The following is a 17896-nucleotide window of genomic DNA, read 5'->3' as shown; positions in this document are numbered from 1 at the left end:
GCGACACGCCGCGCCGTAACACAAGGCGCTACCAGCGCGGGCCGGGGGTGGCGCGCCGGGAGCCACCGCCCCCGCCGCCGCGCTGCACGCCGGGAGCTGTAGTCCCCGCGGGCCCCGCGCCTCGCGGAAGATGGGGGCGGGCTCGAGCGGCTCCATTTTGCGCCCATTGGAGGGGCTCCCAGGCGGTCCCGGGGCCCCGGCGGCGCCGCGAGCCGCCCCCCGCGTCCCCCCCGCGCCCGCGCCCGCGCCCTGATTGCCGCGCTCCGCCGCCGCCGCCGGCGCGGGGCCTGCGCCCGCCCCCCACCGCGCCGCCCCGCGGCCCGGCCCGGCTCGGCCCGGCCCGGCCCGGCTCCGCAGCCGGCCGCGGCCCGAGCGCCTCTCCGGGGGCCCCGTCGAGGCCCCGTCGCTCCGCGGCGGCGGCTCCATGGTGCCCGCCGCCCCCCGCCGCCCCGCAGCAACAGGCAGGACGCGGAGGAAGCGGCCCCCGGGGGTCGCCAGCGCCCCGCCGCCGGCCTGAGCAGCGCCGCCGCCGCGGGAGCGGGCGGGGGGCGCCCGCGTGCCGCCGGCGATGGCGAACCAGCTGGTGATCCTCAACGTCTACGACATGGTGAGCGCCCGGCCCGGCCCGGCCCGCTCCGCCCCGCCGCCGGGCCCGGCTCCCGCGGCGCCCCCCGGCTGCCCGGGCCGCGGCGGGGCGGGGCGGCCGCGGACGGGCGGGCGGGCAGCGCGGCACCGCCGGCCGCTCGGGGCCGTTGGGGGCCGCACCTGTGGCTGCGGGCCGGGGCCGTTGGGGGCCGCACCTGTGGCTGCGGGCCGGGGCCGCGGCCCCCGCGCGGGGCTGCGGGCCGCGGGCCGGGAAACTTTTTCCTTCGTTCCCTCCGCTTGTGCCCCGCTCAGATGGACAGCGGTCCGCGGGCTCCCTGCCTTGGAAGGAGGTAGAAGAGAGGGATAAACAGGCAACCTGAGGTTGGGGGGAGGAGGGAGGAATAGTTTCGGGCAGCCTGTCGATTGCTGTAAGTGCATTATTATCTGTGACAAAAGTTTGCTGTGGTCCCTCCAGTCACGCACAGATCTGCGCCCTTTCGTTTAATCGCGTGCAGTGATGGAAATAGCTCTACCTGACAGCTGCTATTAGTGAGTAGCAGAATACTAGGAAAACGCGGGTTTCTCTCTCAGTTGTGCTTCCTCTTCATTTATTGCTCCCAGGACTCGGCAGGGGGAAAGCCCTGCCTTTTGTGCTTCTAAAAAACAAATTCAAAGTGTCTGAGGCATTTTTTCAACAGGATAATAACCAGGGATAACTCCTGTCCCTGAAGGGATGAAAGTTCTTAGTACTCTGTCAGTATTTTAACTGTTATTTATTTTCTAGACCAGAATTCTTGAACAGCTTTGGTATGGCTACAACTTGGTAGAAATTAATGAAGTGCTTCAGCTTGCTGTGCAATCCAGTGAGCTCACCTTCCCTCTCTTCTGTGTAATCTTTCTGTGACACCAACGGCAATCGTTGTATTGTCTCTCAAGTTCAGCTGGAAGCTGCTCAAATACCATGGTAACAAATGAGATGTAAGAACCTGCATAGGATAGGAGATATGGATAAGTGACATTAGGAAAATATTATCCGTTAATGCGTTTCAATCACTGGAAATTAGAACAAGTACCACTAGTTCTCTTCTGACTGTATTTTGAGTCTACTGATATAGGGACGATAAGATTGACAACTAGTTTCAGGTAATATTGTTTGCATTGTGCATCGTATTTTGGATAGGCTTTACTGTTACCAGTGTTCTAAAAGTGAACTTTTGGCATGTTAAAAGGCTGAACTTGAATAGTGTAGAGTCAATGATTGCTGGCAGAGAGGAAATGCAGCTTGTTGCTTGGGAATACTTGGGCTCCAGTGCTGGTGTAACAAGCTGGTAATCAATGGTATTAATGGGGAGCTGTCTTACATGAAATTAAAATTATATATGATATCAGGTAGCTAGTCTGATTCTTGTAATTTATTTCTCACTTACTAATATTTGCGGAAACAAATGCCCTAGAAGTCAAAGAATTCCTTTCTTCTTTTTTGCTCCCCAACCTGGTGTCTGAGTCCCGTCTGCAGTGATGAGACCTGTTATTTCTACTTTGTTCCTGTCTCCAGTCTCCCATCACTCTTTATAGTGAAGGAAAAACAATCTTTTCACTGTGACTTTTTTTTTCCCTCTGAGAGAGGAAAACCTTGAGGTCCTTGCCCACCTGGTTTAGCATGTATGTGATGCCAATACAACAAAAAGTCACTATGCCTTGTTTATATTAGACTTGGGGCGGGGGGGGGGGAATGCTCTGTCACATGCGTGTGTGTGTATATATATATATATATATATGTATATGTATGTATGTGTGTGTGTATATATATATATATATATATATATATATAAAGACTTTCTTGGACTACAGGTTAAAAATACATAGAGGAGAAACTCTGGTAGCATTAAAAGAGGTAGTTTTACATTTATTCATCATCAGTATTGATACAGAAAAGAAAATAGGACTTCAGTTTCAGGAGTTCTGCAGCCTGAGGAAAATATGCTTTGTTAAATGATCAGAAGATAGAAATATTGCATGGATTGGGTAGTGACTTTTCTTAAGACATTATCTTTTTAAATGTCAAAGGCTTGATGCACTTCTAACTCACTAACATGGAAGATTCAGTTTTCTTATGAACACTGCCTTAGCTGTGTGAAGTATCCTGTGGGCCCATTTTAAAGACTGGCTGTGAAAACTAGCAGAGTGGACTGTGTCTCATAGATAAATACCTGCCTAAAAAGAAATATGACAAAACATTTGAGAAAATTCATTTTGGATATGATAGCATTTTGGGTAACTGGTGGGTGGTTTGTGACTTCAGACTGTTAAAATGCAAAAGCATGTTGTATTCCTGTGTTCACATGGTTCTCCTTCATCACTTACTCTTCAGATCTCCTTGCTGCAATGCGTATCTTCCCCTCTTATTTCTCTAGAGTTGAATTAGTGATCAGTTTTACTGATTTTGGGTAAAATCCCCCTGGTTTTCGGTAACGCAGTCATCACCTTAGGATAGGGGCAGGGGTTGTTGTTTTGTTTCGTTTTCTTTAATGCAACAACAGGAAGGTTGTGCTCATATAGTGTCAGTACTTTTCATTAGGACATGTTGGGGACTCTGCTTATTGTCCTCTTGGGATTAATAGGGCTGTCTCTGCATTAATAAATAGAATAGTATCTAAAGACACTATTTGTGCAAAGAGCTTTTTTACCAGAAGGAGCAAACAAATAAATTTAATTTGAAGGTGTTCGATCATGTGTCAGGATGGCTTTTTGTGTATTGGCTTGTAGTTTTGGTGCTTCTTGAAGTTGCATGTCACCGCAAATTATATATTGTGCAAGCTGAGACTATTAAGCAAATACCCTGCCTATGTCTGTTGTTTTATAATGACAAATGTGTTATTTGACCACTAGTAAAACAAATTTCCTTTAAACCGGGAAGGAAGACAGGGATTCTTTTGGTATCTGAAAGATGCTGTCAACATACATCTTTGAACCCTTTTACTAAATGATGTTTGAATCCATGTTAAACACGTTTGAAACAGGAACGTAAACGAAGCTTCCCTTTCATGTTGCATAGTGGTTTTATTGCTGCATATAGAAACCTTACTGACATCAATGGTAACATATTCTTTGGGGCCCTAAGAGTGGGGGGAAGAAAGGAAGAGCCTTTCATAAAAGCTGTTTTGTAGTTCTGTTTGTTCATCAAATGCTGCCAATTATATATCTGCTAGCGTCTCAATATACTGCTTCCTCCTGACTTTTTCACATCATTTGGAGGTGATTTAGTTTTTGTTGAGGAAGATGTATTAGGATATATATCTTTCCTTCTTATGAGTGAAGGATCAGCATTAGCCACCTGGCTGGAGAAATCAACATTATAAATGCAACTGTTGTATGAATGGTTTCATTTTAAGATGTTAGCTGTAGCTCCACTTCTGCAGGCACAGAAGGTGAGCATTTGCTAAGAATAAAAGACATCTGATTTTTGGTTTGGGCTGTTTTTTGTTTGTTTGTTCCCCCTCCCCCCCTCTGCCCCATGTTACAAAGCTCAATGCAGTTTAGGTTCTTTTCTCATGTAACTTTTAATTACACTATTACATATCTCAGGGTCAGCTTACTTGGAGCAAAAGAAGAATTTTCATACTGAATATTTGCAGACCTCATCAGGAAAATGCGCTGAAAAAAGAATTTCAGTTTTGTATCTGGCTGCTTTGGTTGGATCTCAAAGTCTGATCCCTAACCCACAGTAGTTTACCACTGTCCTCACTGGCAGTCCTTCCGCTTGCATTCTCTGTCTCAGCTTTTCTCTCAGTTTATGGGTGAAATTCATGTAGCTAATTGCTTGATTTCTTCTGAATCAAACTGAACCCATAAGGTGATGTTTTTGTGGAATTTGATAGGAAAAGAGATGAGGTTGATGCATGTTTCCACTTTCTTCTCAGAGGGACTGAGCTGTTACTGAATCTGTCACTGGTTCTGCTAATGGTGCTTCATGAATCTGTCTTCCGAAGCGCAACTGTGTACATATGCGGGGGAATACTAGCTGACCTTGCTACTGGTGAAGCTCTTCGCAGAACTAAGTCAGTCAGTTTTGAAATGGAGACCTTTCCATTTTCCTTAGCTCTAGTTCTCATTTGAAAAGGAGAAAATCTTTCAGAAAACCAAATGGAGATGAGGGGGGTGTTGTGCAAAAGTTCAAGTACTGCTAACTTTATGGTGGGAAAGGAAATTAAGGGCATATTTTTGTGCTGCTGTTCATGCATTTGAAAATACCTCATTTAAAAGGGTAGTTGAAGACCTTGATAGATTGTGCTTTGAGAACTGAAGAACTTGCTTTGTTTTCATTATAACTAACTGCTATTTTTAGGAATCTAGCTTTTTTGTGTCCAAAGTAACATGCTGTTTTTTTCCCCTGTCGAATATGCCTGCAACAGTTTGAAGTGTTAGCATAAATGAAAGCTCTGAAGAAAATAATGAAAGTATTTTTGGAGCATGTGACTTTACTGTGCACATAGGAAAATACATCTCTAATATTTTTGTTCTGATAATTGCATTGAATGTGAGTTCCCGTTTTACAGGATTGACTTATTGCACTATGCTTAGGATGTGGAATTGTGCCTCTTACGGATTCTACTGTAGTAAAGTGTATATTAAGATTAAATGAGAGAAATCCCATTTGTGTAATGGAAGCAAAGTAGTAATTTTGGGGATCAGTTTAGGATTCCAGAACTTCTGGATATTACTGAACCAGTAAGCTGTATATATGTCTCTTAATTTACAGTCTTTTTGTAAGTTATTCATAAGCCTTTCAGCTATAGCCAAATTAAGACTTTCAAGTTGCAGTTGTCCTGCATTTTTTTTCTTCAGTTAGATAAGACATTTTGTTCAATGAGAAAGTGTGACCAACCTTCCAATAGCTGATCCAGATTAAGTAATAATTATATCTAATTACTGTTCCTAGGGGGAAAGTAGTTCTGCCTTATTGAAATTCTTTTTATCTTCAATTAACCTCTTCTGTTCTTACTGGAAACACTAAACGAAGTGCCGTCTTGCTTTAGGCACTTCTTTTAAAGCTGCTAACACTTGTTTTATTTACCACCTTTGCTCACTATCTGTAGTCTAGTGAGCCGCATGTATTTATGCGCTAACAGCAGTAACGACCATATACCCGAATAACGCTGAACTTGCCAAATGCGTTGTTATACCAGCTTTTCATCCTACCAGGCTCTTTCTACATAAATTGATGGGAAGGTTGGTGACCTGCTTTTCTATTGTCTCCATGTACCCTGCATTACATTTCACAGGTGGAAGGAGGGGAGGAGTGTGAATAATTTTTCTCTATTCCTGCCTAGTAACAAACGAAGCTTTATTTCCATTGCTTATGGAACATCCTGTGTAACCTTCTTGTTCCGTTTTCAAAAAGCTGTGATAAGGATTAGGTTATTTGGATACATATTCTCATGAGACAACATACTTCTCCTGCACTAACAAACTGAATGTTGAGTGTTCCTATGACTTTGATTATAAAACTGAAGCTATTTTGAAATAGCTGGAAAAGTGTGAAATAGTACAGCCTTCAGAACTGAAGTGGATTTATGTTTAAATAGTTCTTCCATTTTCATGTGGGCCTTGATTTCACTTCAGTGAACAGAATCCTTTTTTTTTATACTCACATGCCTGTTAATGAGGTAGTCTTAAATCTTTGTCCTTCCTTCTCCATCCCCCCCTTTTTTTCTTTAATATGTCTTTCTGTATGGACCAGCTCTCTGCTGCTTTCTGGGGAGAGCACAGGAAGGAGAGAATTAGTAAGCCATTTAAATAGATGAAGGTGGTGGTTTGGTGTAATCGTCTAAACCCCACTTGTTCCAGCGTTATAATGATGCAGTCATCTACAGATCTCAGTGACCTTAGCTTTGTAGGAAGAGCAAAAGCTGACTTTTGTTAATTCGTATTGACAAAAATTCCTGCAACTGGCATGTCTGAAGAACAGATCATCAAATTCTTAGCATCCTGTTATCCAGGTAGTCATTCGTGTCCGGTGCCTGCTAGCACAACTGGAAGTTTCCTCTGGAAACCTGGTATGCAGATTTTTGACTACTACTAGTAACTGAGGGACTGTTAGCTTTAGGTTTGAAGATACTTAGAATAAGAACTCTGTAAAAGCCAAGTATATTCCTTTCTAGTGCCTGAAAAATTGCACTTTATGGGCTGATCTCTTTTTGCCAACTCTTTGAGTATGCCTATGTTTTTTGTTGTTTGTTTGTTTGTTTTTTGTTTTTTAAATCAAGAGTTTGTTTAACTCCACATGAGGGAGAATAAATAGAAACTTGGTTACTCCTCTGTGTAGGAGTACCCTATGGATCTTCATGATCGTAACTTGATTTTTACATCGATAACAACTCACATCAGTAGGGCAATTATTTTGTTTCCCTGGATAGCTACAAAATGTGCAGCAATGGACAGTGTTTATGGAGGTGTTGTGAATAGAATTTCACACAAAATAATAGGTCTCTTTGTCTGAGACCTACTAATTTGTTTTGATTTTCATGAATAGCTTCTCAGTCCGAAGCTTAGTCGATCATTTTTAATGGGGGAAAAAAAGGCTTGCAGAAAAGCACATTGAATGCCATAATGTTTGTAATGGCCCTGTAAATTATGTACAAACTGTAGCTAGCTCGTACAAACAAAGCATGACATCTGTGGCCTTTTACATTTTTATCATCAGTTGTGCTGTTTTAACAGTGACTTCACATCAGAAAGTTCTTATGTCAACGGTTTGTTTAAATAAGATAGCTTTTTTCTTTTTTTCTTCCTGTTTGCTAAACAAATATTAATTTACTGAGGATGCTGCCTCAAATCTGTATCCTCATCGCAACCTGCCTCTTTGAATTCTGTTTTATAGAAACTCATGGTCGTGTACTTTGGGACCAAATTAGTTGTGAGGGGGAGAAGTAGCCCTTCTGGAGTAATAATTTGATGGAGGAATGTTTTTCTTGTATTTTCAAGGACCTTTTCTTGCCAGCTTGTCTCAGTTTTAAGATACTTAACAGAAGGACACAGCTGAGACTTTTTGAAGCCTTTGTTTGAGATTCCTCTTTAAATGATTTACTTGGAATTTGTTATTGCTTGGAGATTGGTACTCTGAGGTTAGTGATGCAGCCAAGGAAAGACAGCAATTTTGAGATTTTTCCCTTTTCAGAACTCTACGAGCCTTTATGGTCTCGAGAGTAATTGTTAGCTCCTGATAGGCACTCGCTGCTGCTTATTTGGGTGAGGAAGAGATAATACCAAGGAAGGGATTTGGAAGGGGAAGGTTGGCTAAAAGTCTTTCATTTCCTAGTTTCTTTTGAAATGCAGCTCTGATCTTTTTGCTGTCATAGAAGTGATATATTGGAGACTGATATTAGACTTTGTAAAAACACTGTTACACCTGATGTTTGGAGAGAGATGCATCAGGAGCCTGAAGACCACTTAGTCTTATGTATGATGATCGTTAATTGAGCATTCAAAGACAAAATACACTAAGGTAATTTCAGTTCATCTTTCATGTATCTAGGAGTGTGTCTTATGCTCACCTGGTTGTGAGCAAAGTGCAGTCATTGCTATAAATGATAACTAGTGTGTGCATCCTACATTCCTACTTTCTGATGCTCCTGATGCTCCATTCCCCCCACCACAAAAAATAAAAAAAAGCACCTACAAAATAACTTTAGTTGATTCTGGTATCTGTTCTGCCTGATGGAAAGCTTGATAAGCTGTGACTTGCTGTAACTAGCAAAACAAAGTTGTTCTGGTTTTCTGGTTTTGGAGTAAAACCTAATGGAATTGTTTGACTGTGTATAGTTGGATAGTTTTCCTGGCATGTTCTGTTCTCAAAAAAAAAAAAAAAATAGCTCATGCAGTTTCATTTTGTAGTTAGCTATTTTACTTTCGATGTGAGGGACAAGTATCCATCAGTTTGCAATCAGAAGACAAATCTGTATTAGAAACTAACTGCAGCCTTTTTCCTTTTCTTCTAGTATTGGATGAATGAATATACTTCTTCCCTTGGAATTGGAGTATTCCATTCAGGTATAGAGGTGTACGGCCGAGGTATGTACAAGAAAAGCATAAATTTACTTTTTGTTCTGGTTAAGCTATTATTATTTAAAAACATCTTTCAGGTATGCCCTCAGAAAAGTCTGGCTCCCAAAACCTGCCTGTCACTTTTTTTTCTTAAAGTTCTCATCTTTTTTGCTTCTGGGAAAAAACCTTGGATACCAATACTTTGGCCATCATCCTGCATTCTTGTGTACAGCTACACAGCTATGAAGTGTACAATTTATTCAGCTAGCCATAGCAATATTTATTTTAGGTTTCCAAATACCTGTTGTTAAAACAAATTAAGCATGGTTAGATCATGTTTCCTCAGTATTCTGCTGGCGCGTAATATGAGAAGTTAATTTTTAACTGTAGAAACAGTAACCTGTTGCAGAGAGGCACCTGGAAGTGCCTGATGCTCAGTAAAAACAGTCCATTTTGAATGCTTACTAGTAGATTAGTTGGTTTGTTTTAAAGAGAGAGTTTCTTTTAAGGAGGATCTCTTGTACATGTACACTGTGCATTTACAAAAGATATACTTCTGATAAAGAGAGCAATATGTTTTGACTTTGCTAAATAGGCTGTAGTTTGAGAATGCAGCTTTCTGATTGCTTAGGCCCCTTGGAATCCCCACTGTTGCCAGAAGAGATGGAGCACAAGCTCAGATGTGAGGTGTTACTACTCAGCAGTAAAGGCACACTCTGAGGTGATGGTGTTGCTAAAAGTATTCCATTTTAAAAAAGAAAAATCTACTTGAGTTCTTTTCTTGGAATGTGGTTGGGAATGAGGGGAAGCAGCATAAGTAGTGTCATATGCTCCAAAGACCAGACTGTCTTAAAATATATATATTTTGGCTACTATAATAGTAGCATTATAACTGGATTTGCAAGTGTTATCAAAATATTGGAGAACTGACAAAAATACAGGGCTTGTTACTAAAACTTATTTGCATTTTTTCTAATCCAAACCAGAATGCTTCCTGAGTGTCATGCCTGAAACCAAGTTCTTGAACTGTGCCAAATACATGTACCTCCCTTCCTGTTCAGATTATAATGTCTTTTTCATATTGTGGGCCATACCAGTGCTAGAACAGTGACATGCATTTTTTTTTAAGCACTTCAAACTTTATTTATTATCCCATTGTAAAAGAGATTTCCACAAAAGTGAACTCTAGGCCTGAATGATGATATATTATAAACCTTGAGGAAAGAAAGTGTGAAGTTAGCCTTAAAACTTTTATTATGATGTGGGTGTGGCACATTGTGTTATCTTACAGACGCAGAAGGAAGTTCAAGCACGCTGTGATATTTTCCCAAACTGTTGGTACTTACGCCAGTAGATGTTATATGCAGACTTCAGATCCATACACTAGTTTACTTTGTTGTTGTAGTAAAGAACTTACAAGTACAGCTTAATTCCTACAAATTAAGAAATTCAAAAACATATTAGGCCAGTGCTAGCTGCCACACTTAGAGTTGGAGTGTGCACTGAATAGTAAGGCTGTTGGGCCCTTGAAGATGGAGTAATTTGAGTCCCTAATCTGTAAATATGTAAGCGTACGCTTAAAGCTTGGTTATATAAAGAACATTGGTTGGATTTCTGATTTAATTTGTATGTCTTCACTTACACAATGAAAATGGTTAAACCTTTACATTGACACAGAACGTGTCTCTCAGATTTTTACATAGGTTAACTGTTAGCTAGTAAAACTATACACTTCTTTGCATATTTTGCCCATATAAATAAGATGTCCAGTTTCCAGCTTTAGATTCTTACAAAGTGATCTTCCAGTAAATGGAGGTCTGCTGTTCTTTACTGTTATGTTATGCAGGCTTTATTAAATGTGAGCTTTCTTTTTCAGAATTTGCTTATGGTGGTCATCCTTACCCTTTTTCTGGAATATTTGAAATTTCGCCAGGAAACGCTTCTGAGCTAGGAGAAACATTTAAATTTAAGTAAGAAAGATACTTATTTTGTTGCTTTGGAGGAGGCATGTTAAAAAGGCTATTTATTGCATTTATTTTTTTGAGGGTAGACATATTGAATAGCGTGCCAGGATTTCTGACTTGATGACAAGTTAGTGTGATTTTTTTTACCTGAGAAACAAAAGGTGGGAAGAGGCGGTGAGGTAGTGAAAAGTGTCTACAGCAAAAATATTGTCTTTAGCATATCAGATTCCTTAAATGTGTACAAATTATGTAGATTTATAGCTAGCTTTCATTATTCATACAATATATACGATGAGGTAACTTTCCCAAGCTAGTGAAATCTTGATTCAAAGAAAAAGTTGAAAAACCCTGCTCTCTGAGGTTTCCCATAGTCTCCTTTTCTCTTCCTCAGTGTGATTGCCGTGACCCTTCTTTGCATTACCAACTCTCCTCTGTTCTCAACTGTCTCTTAGAGAATATGATTTGGAGAGGAGGGAAAAACTGTATCCACCACTCTAGGTGTTAAGTTACAAAGAACTCAAGTGAGCTTCAGGCAGACAGTCAGCAAGGAAATCATCTCATATGAGGAAGATTAACGTGGTGCTCTAAGATGGAAACTGTTACTCTAGGAGGGCAGAAAGATCTCACCGCTCACAGTGGGGTGATTTGGGGCAATGGGAGAGCAGTGATCCACCTATTTCACGGAAGCACGATTATCCTCTAATCACTGTGTTTCTCTTTTTTTAGAGAGGCTGTGGTTCTAGGCAGCACTGACTTTATGGAAGATGATGTAGAAAAAATAATAGAAGAGCTTGGAAAAGAATTCAAAGGAAATGCCTATCATCTGATGCACAAAAACTGCAATCACTTTTCATCAGCTTTATCTGAGGTAAACAAACACCTGGTTTTATAGAAAGGTGCTTCCCAAGTGGCTACAAAGTATCATCTCCTTCCTGTCTTTTGGATTATGTTTGGCCTAATTTCCAACTTCCTATCTCTGATACCTTTGGAAAATATCACTGTTTCTTCAGCTTTATTTGTGTTTATGTTCAAAATGCAAGATTGTGCTGCCAGAAAACTAAATATTGCTGTTATAGATAGTCTGTGTTTCAGCAGGGCTGCATTCTTAATCAGGCGACCTAGTACAGCAAGTATTAACATAACACAAGTGTTCAAAACCATTTCAGATACTGCACAGATCGCTTCCAAAGACAGAACTACATCTTAATATTTTATCAGAAATCCCTCACAGAAACTGGCTGTACATTGTACAGCTAATTCCCTCACAGCTAAAAATGTTTTGTAGAGTTACATCATACTGTTGAAGAAAAGCAAAGCAATCATAGTTTCACAGACAACCTTGCTATTCTGTTGGAGAGGCTTTTATCAAGTTATTTCTGTGCCAACAACTGTGCCCTGGTCACGTAGACACCTCTGTGGTCATGCAAAATATCCAGTTGTAGAATTGAATGGGCTTTGTTTTTTGCCAATACAATTGAATGCCTGATCACTCGCATGCTTATACCTGCACAAGGGAAAGGGGCAGGAACAAGTACCCCAGGACAAAGATGGGAATGGCAGTAGTATTTTTATTTATAAATGCACGACTGTGTGTATCAGAATCTATTCTCATGCTCGTTCAAGCAAGAAGGATATTTTTTCCTCAAATGTCTGTACAACTTTTGTTCTCCCTCCCCCCCCCCCCCCCCAAAAAAAAAGACTACATTTTGTACAGACTGTGTTTGATCTCTTAGTGGTACTGGAAAAATACATGGAAATGATGATTCATATGCAATGCTGGAATGTGTAGGTAGGGTGAGACTGAATAAACTGCAGTTGGCATGAATTCTGGCCTAAAGGGCCAGGCTTTTGCCATACTCTTCAACCATGATTGTCTTGTTTCTTTTTATCTCTTGTCCTATTTTGTGTTCAAGTTGACTATAAAAACAAGGCTATAATTACAAGTTAAATGCTATTCAGTTACAACAGAGTAGTGTTCCCAGTAGCTATGAATTTTCTCCAGTTTTACACTGGAGTAAATAATATCAGATGCGAATATGGAGGATGTTAAGTAAAATAGCTCACTCCTTGAATAATGACAGTGAAAACAATGATTGATCTATGGTAAAATCAAGCTTTTAATACAGCTATGTATTTTGAGCAGGGGTTGAAACTAGCTGTGCAATGTACAGCTTCTCTTGTTCCAGTGAACTTAAATACGAGTGCTTGGCCTGTGTGCTGTAAGATACTGACCTCTTATCCAAAGTCATCAGAGGCCATGAAAGCAAATGTCCCAGAATCAGAGAATGGTTGAGGTTGGAGGTACCACTGGAGATCTAGTCCAACCCCCCTGCTCAAGTAGGGTCTCCTAGAGCATGTTGCCCAGGACCTGTCCAGGCGGCTTTTGAATTCTCCAGAGATGGAGGTTGCACAACGTGATCCAGTGCTCAGTCACCCTCACAGTAAAGAATGTCCCTGACTGTATGCTTAACTCTAGGTAACTAGTACTGACACTGTCTTTTTGACTGTGTGTGATTTCAGGGTACTTTCTTTACAATAGGTTTCTCCTTAAAATTTTGTTTCTGAGGAATTAGCTGTGAATGCAAAGCTTCTGTTAACTCCTATTTCTGTGCTTTTTAAGGAAAATATCAAAAAAGTGTGAGGTCCTGGGATTTTTAGGACTTCTAAGTATAAAGCCACCTGGCAAACTCTCACAGTGAAAAATAAGTGTGTGAGATGGGATGCTGCTTAATATGAGGCTGTCTTAGTGCAGTTAACTTAGGTGCTGGTGTTTGTGAAATACAAATTGTAAAAATTTGCAGCCTTTGTTATTCTGTACAGCAATGCAGTTTTGTTGCTGCTGAATCCATAATACAAATACAATCCTTTCTTCCTCCTTTCTCCCTAGATTCTGTGTGGAAAAGATATTCCACGATGGGTGAATCGTCTTGCATACTTCAGCTCTTGCATACCCTTTCTCCAGAGCTGTCTGCCGAAAGAGTGGCTAACTCCTGCAGCGCTCCAGTCTAGTGTTAGCCAGGAGCTTCATGATGAGCTGGAGGAAGCTGAGGATGCAGCGGCATCAGCTTCCTTGGCAAGCTCAGCATCTGGTTCTAGAGCTGGACGTCACACCAAATTATAAGTCCTCCTCCAAAGTAACAAATGGTTTGAAATACTTCAATTTAATCTCTCTGGCAATTGACTTCCTGACAGAACATGAGAGCTGACTCTAGAACATTGTCTTTATATGCAAAAATGGCTCTCGTCAACCTGTGTTTCAGCTCAGGATTATTTATGTAGTGAAAAGAATTGCTGGGAGAAAAGGGAAGGATTTTGTGTGAAGCCACCCTTTTCATTTCCACCTGTTTGGTAGGCCTGGGTTACTTAACATCTTGTATAAAGCAGAACTTAAATTATTTGTTTACAGTATTGTTTACTGCTGTTTACAAGTCCTGTAAGGACCCCTGCCACGATGAAAGAAGAGAGAATACAAGTTTGATTAACTGCTGGTGTAACTCAAAGGCAGTGATGTTATACCCTGGATGAACTCTCCCTTTTGTTTTAAAGATTTGAGGCAGGTGACCTTTAGATTTCTGAAGAATGCCAGAAACTGCTGAATACTATATATGTGAACAGGGTACTGCGCACTTAAAGTGGGTGATGTAAACAGGTAGATTCCAGGATGTAGGGAGACTGATTTTGTCTAAGATCTATTATTAGAAGTATGACCTCTACATTAATGAAACTGTGGATTTTTGCACATATGAAGGGAAATCTCATTACAATGCACATTAACTCCTAAGTGTGGGGTGTGGGTTTTTTGTTTTGTTTTTTTAGCTCAGCCAGGCAGGTGTCTTGTTTCAGATGGGCATCCTATCCTCTCTTGGTATTTACAGTCTACTTCAATCAGGATTTAGACATGTGAATTCCACCTGTTACAAACATCAGCAAATTTCATTGTTTGTTTTACTTGATTTAAAAGCTGTTTGAAACTTAGTACTTGGGGGGGAGGAGGAGTGTTTTGCAAAGGTGTGGGATTGTTTTTTTTTCTTATGTAGTTTAAACTAGTGTAATACACAAGCCATTTATGGTTGGGGAATGGCCTTGCTTTCTGCTGATATTATGCTTCATTTGAGTTTGTAAACACTTACAGCTCAAAAAACAGGTCACAAGTTACTAACCAGTTGTGCATACCCACACAAATTACAGAGATCAGAATTTATTTTCCCGTTGCCTCTGTCTGTGGCATTAAGTTTCTTGTCAGATGTAATGAAGAAAAACCTGAAAATTGCTTAGGCACCTGTATATTTACACAGCAGAACCCACTAATCTGCACACAATTATATCTGAAGGTAGGAGATGTTATTTTGTAAAACAGAAGTATGTTTGCTGGTAGATTATAATTAGAGCTAAATTATAATTAGTGATCAGAATATATAATGAATGCCTTATTCTTGTTCACTTATCAAGAGAATTAATGGTTCTTCCAGTCATTAGTGTGAATTAGTGAGGTTCTGTTGTGCATATAAGGATACAGTAGCACAACCATGAGTGAGGTGAGCTTGTGTATTTTTTTTAAGACTTGCTGCCTTAAACTATAACAAAAACCACACCGTCTGTAAACTGATCAGCTCACAAAGAAGTGTGCATTACTGGAAGTATAAATGATTCTTAGGAGCTTTATTTTTTTCCCTCCACTGAATGAAATACTAACTCTACAGTTTCTGCTATTTAAAAGGGGGAGCGGGGGAGATCTTAGGAGGCAAGAATGCTTAATGCTACGAATGCTCCTAGCCTTGGGTAGTCAGTGCCATTGAACCCTCAAAAAGGTGCATTAGACTATTTTCTAGTAAGAATTCTTATGATGGCCACTCCAGTTCATGTTAGAAATGGTCAGAAACTTTTCTGCTAGCAGTTAGGTTGAATCCTTCGTAAACCTGTCTAAGCTTCCATTGATCTTCTGTGATGCAGTGTAGTAACAGGAGGAGAAAAAAAAATCAAGTGAGACTCTAGGAAGAGTGGAATAATAGTAAAAGTCTCTTTAACTGTAGTTTGATATGTGTCTAATACTCATTTCCCACTTAGTGAAAGAGATCAACCGATATGTCTGCTGCTAATTACAGTATCTGTTTGATCTCCAGAAAGTGGACATACTGACTCTCTGTTTTTCTTTTTTTTTTTTTTTTTCCCCCTTTCACTTGAATCTCTGGATTTGAGTTCTTTCTCTCTCTCTCTCTCTCTCTTTCTCTCTCTCACACTCTCTCTTTTTTTTTTTTTCTTCCTTCCCTGTAGTGAAAATGAATAAGGTGGTCTCCAGTTGACTCTCAAGCATTAATTAATACAGAATTAAATATTGCACCAGTTACAGCTAAGGCAACAGGCCATGGATGGGTTATTTTGCCTCTGCTGTGCAGTTGTGGTAGTAATGTGACTAAGTCTCTCAGCCAAGGCAGGTCCTTTATTTCAGCTCAGGGTTGAGGCCACTGATCTAGCAATGTACTGTAGCTTTTCCTAGGTTTTAGGAAGAATAAATAGAATTAATTTTCATTGCTACCTAACTTTTATGTACCAAAATCAGCTTTATAGGCTTCTAATATATCCAGAGCGCTAGGTCACAAATCTCTACACTTTCATTAACACACACACACACAACTACAGCATGTACAATGCAAGAAACGGTGACAGATCACAGCACAGTTTTTATTTAGATGTAAAACTTAAGAATATTTTTTATAAAGCAGACTGGAAAGTTTGTAACAAAAATACTTGTTTTATTGATAGCTGTACAGGTGAAAACTCTGTCTTATGCTTTGTTGTTGTTTTCTCAAAACTACCCATTTGTAAATCATACGAGGAAACTGACACCTGAACCCTGGAGGCTGTTCGGTATTGGAGCAAAGTGAGCGGTACTGTGACTTCCATCATGGGCTGTAAACCCAGCCTCCGCTGGGTGCCTGAAAGAAGTCACCCAGCCAGTGGTTACTCCTATCTGTTAGCAATAGAGCAAGTTACCTTTCACCAGCATTACTGCCAAGCAGGGATTACTGTAGTCTACTGATGACCACACTGTGCTAGGACGAGAACACTCCAAAATGCTGTGAGAAAGCTGGACGCCTGCGGAGTCTTTCCATCAAAACGGGTAGAAAAATAATTCACTACTTCAGGGTTCTGCTCTGTTTACTTTCTCATTCTTGTTTAATTTTCTGTAAGATAGACTTTTGATATGTATTATATTCTTTAACTCAGTCATTTTCTTTAAATGCCACTTTCTGTTCAGCAAGCCAAAAAAAAAATGTACTGTCAGTGTGCACCAGTAACTTCAGAGTGGCTTTGTAAAAAAAAAAAAAATACAGTTGGATTATTTCTAAAACTTGCAATGCAATTCTGATCACTATTGATACATGATAATTTTCACTGTTGGAAGTTGATTACAAGCTGAATATTCACTGACGCAATTTTGTAAACTTGTATTCAAGTTTACTGTACTTCATAGTATTTGTATAAAATTCAAAGAATTTTGACTTTTGTTACCTGTACATGGCAACAAGTTGTCTATCATCTTAAATCCATCAGTTTATTAAAAATACTTTTTATAAAAAAAAAAAAAAAAAAAAAAAGACTGCTGGCTGTGTTGCTTTTTCTTCTGATACCTATAGTTGTGTTTTGCCAGTGCCGCACAAGCTGACCTTTTGACTTGGGGAAAAAATGCTTTATTCAAAGGATAGGAAATATTTGGGTAACTGCACTATAACTACTTAAGCTATAGTGTACCCTAGGCTGGGCATCGGACCTGCATTCAGTTTGATTTGTTTAAGGCGTTGGTAAGAGCCATTATTTTTAACAGACTAACTTCAAAAAGTTTTCAGGTTTGGTGTGCTAAGTGCAGGTACTGGGGGGATCCAGGCACCAGGGCTGCGTTTGGGCTGCGTTGCAGAAGTGACGTGCCGTGATCTGCAGACCCAGGGCGGTAGTCTGGATTTGCGTGGGACTGAGCTGCCCCGGAGCACAGCCGTTGTGTCACCCACAGCGGTGGGCAGCGAGCAGCCTCGGGTCTGCGGGGATGCCTGGCTGATTCCTTCGAGCTGAATGGAAAGGACTCGGCTCTGCCGAAGTGCTCGATGGCAACAGCAGCCGAAGCCGCTGCTGCCTGTGCTACGCCGCTGCTTCTGCGGCGGCCGTGCTGCCCAGCACTGACTCAGACTGGAGAAACTGCCCTGGCTGTTTACCTAAATTAAACGCGTTGTGGGGCTGTTCCCCAGTCAGACCAGTTTGGCAGGAGGGCAGCAGCCTGGCTGCCTGCACAACCCCTGGCAGCTCTGCGGCCA

General features: G+C 41.0%; 1 protein-coding gene across 2 annotated transcripts; it reads left to right on the top strand.

The window, feature by feature from the left end:
• The first annotated feature begins 526 nt into the window (after positions 1-526).
• On the top strand, positions 527-17153 carry DESI2 (desumoylating isopeptidase 2). Of its 2 annotated transcripts, none has more exons than XM_062572118.1 (5): positions 527-607; positions 8583-8655; positions 10505-10598; positions 11319-11460; positions 13480-17153. In XM_062572118.1, exons 1-5 carry the CDS (start codon positions 569-571, stop codon positions 13711-13713), a joined length of 582 nt encoding a protein of 193 aa, XP_062428102.1. In that variant the 5' UTR covers positions 527-568; the 3' UTR covers positions 13714-17153. The 2 variants fall into 2 exon arrangements, with proteins under 2 accessions (XP_062428102.1, XP_062428103.1); XM_062572119.1 differs by lacking the exon at positions 527-607 and adding an exon at positions 892-935.
• Positions 17154-17896: the final 743 nt, after the last annotated feature.

Source organism: Rhea pennata, chromosome 3 (assembly GCF_028389875.1).
Source record: "Rhea pennata isolate bPtePen1 chromosome 3, bPtePen1.pri, whole genome shotgun sequence".
Classification (NCBI taxonomy): Eukaryota; Metazoa; Chordata; class Aves; order Rheiformes; family Rheidae; genus Rhea; species Rhea pennata.
Note: the sequence above shows the minus strand (reverse complement) of the source record. Positions and strands in the feature narration are given on the sequence as shown.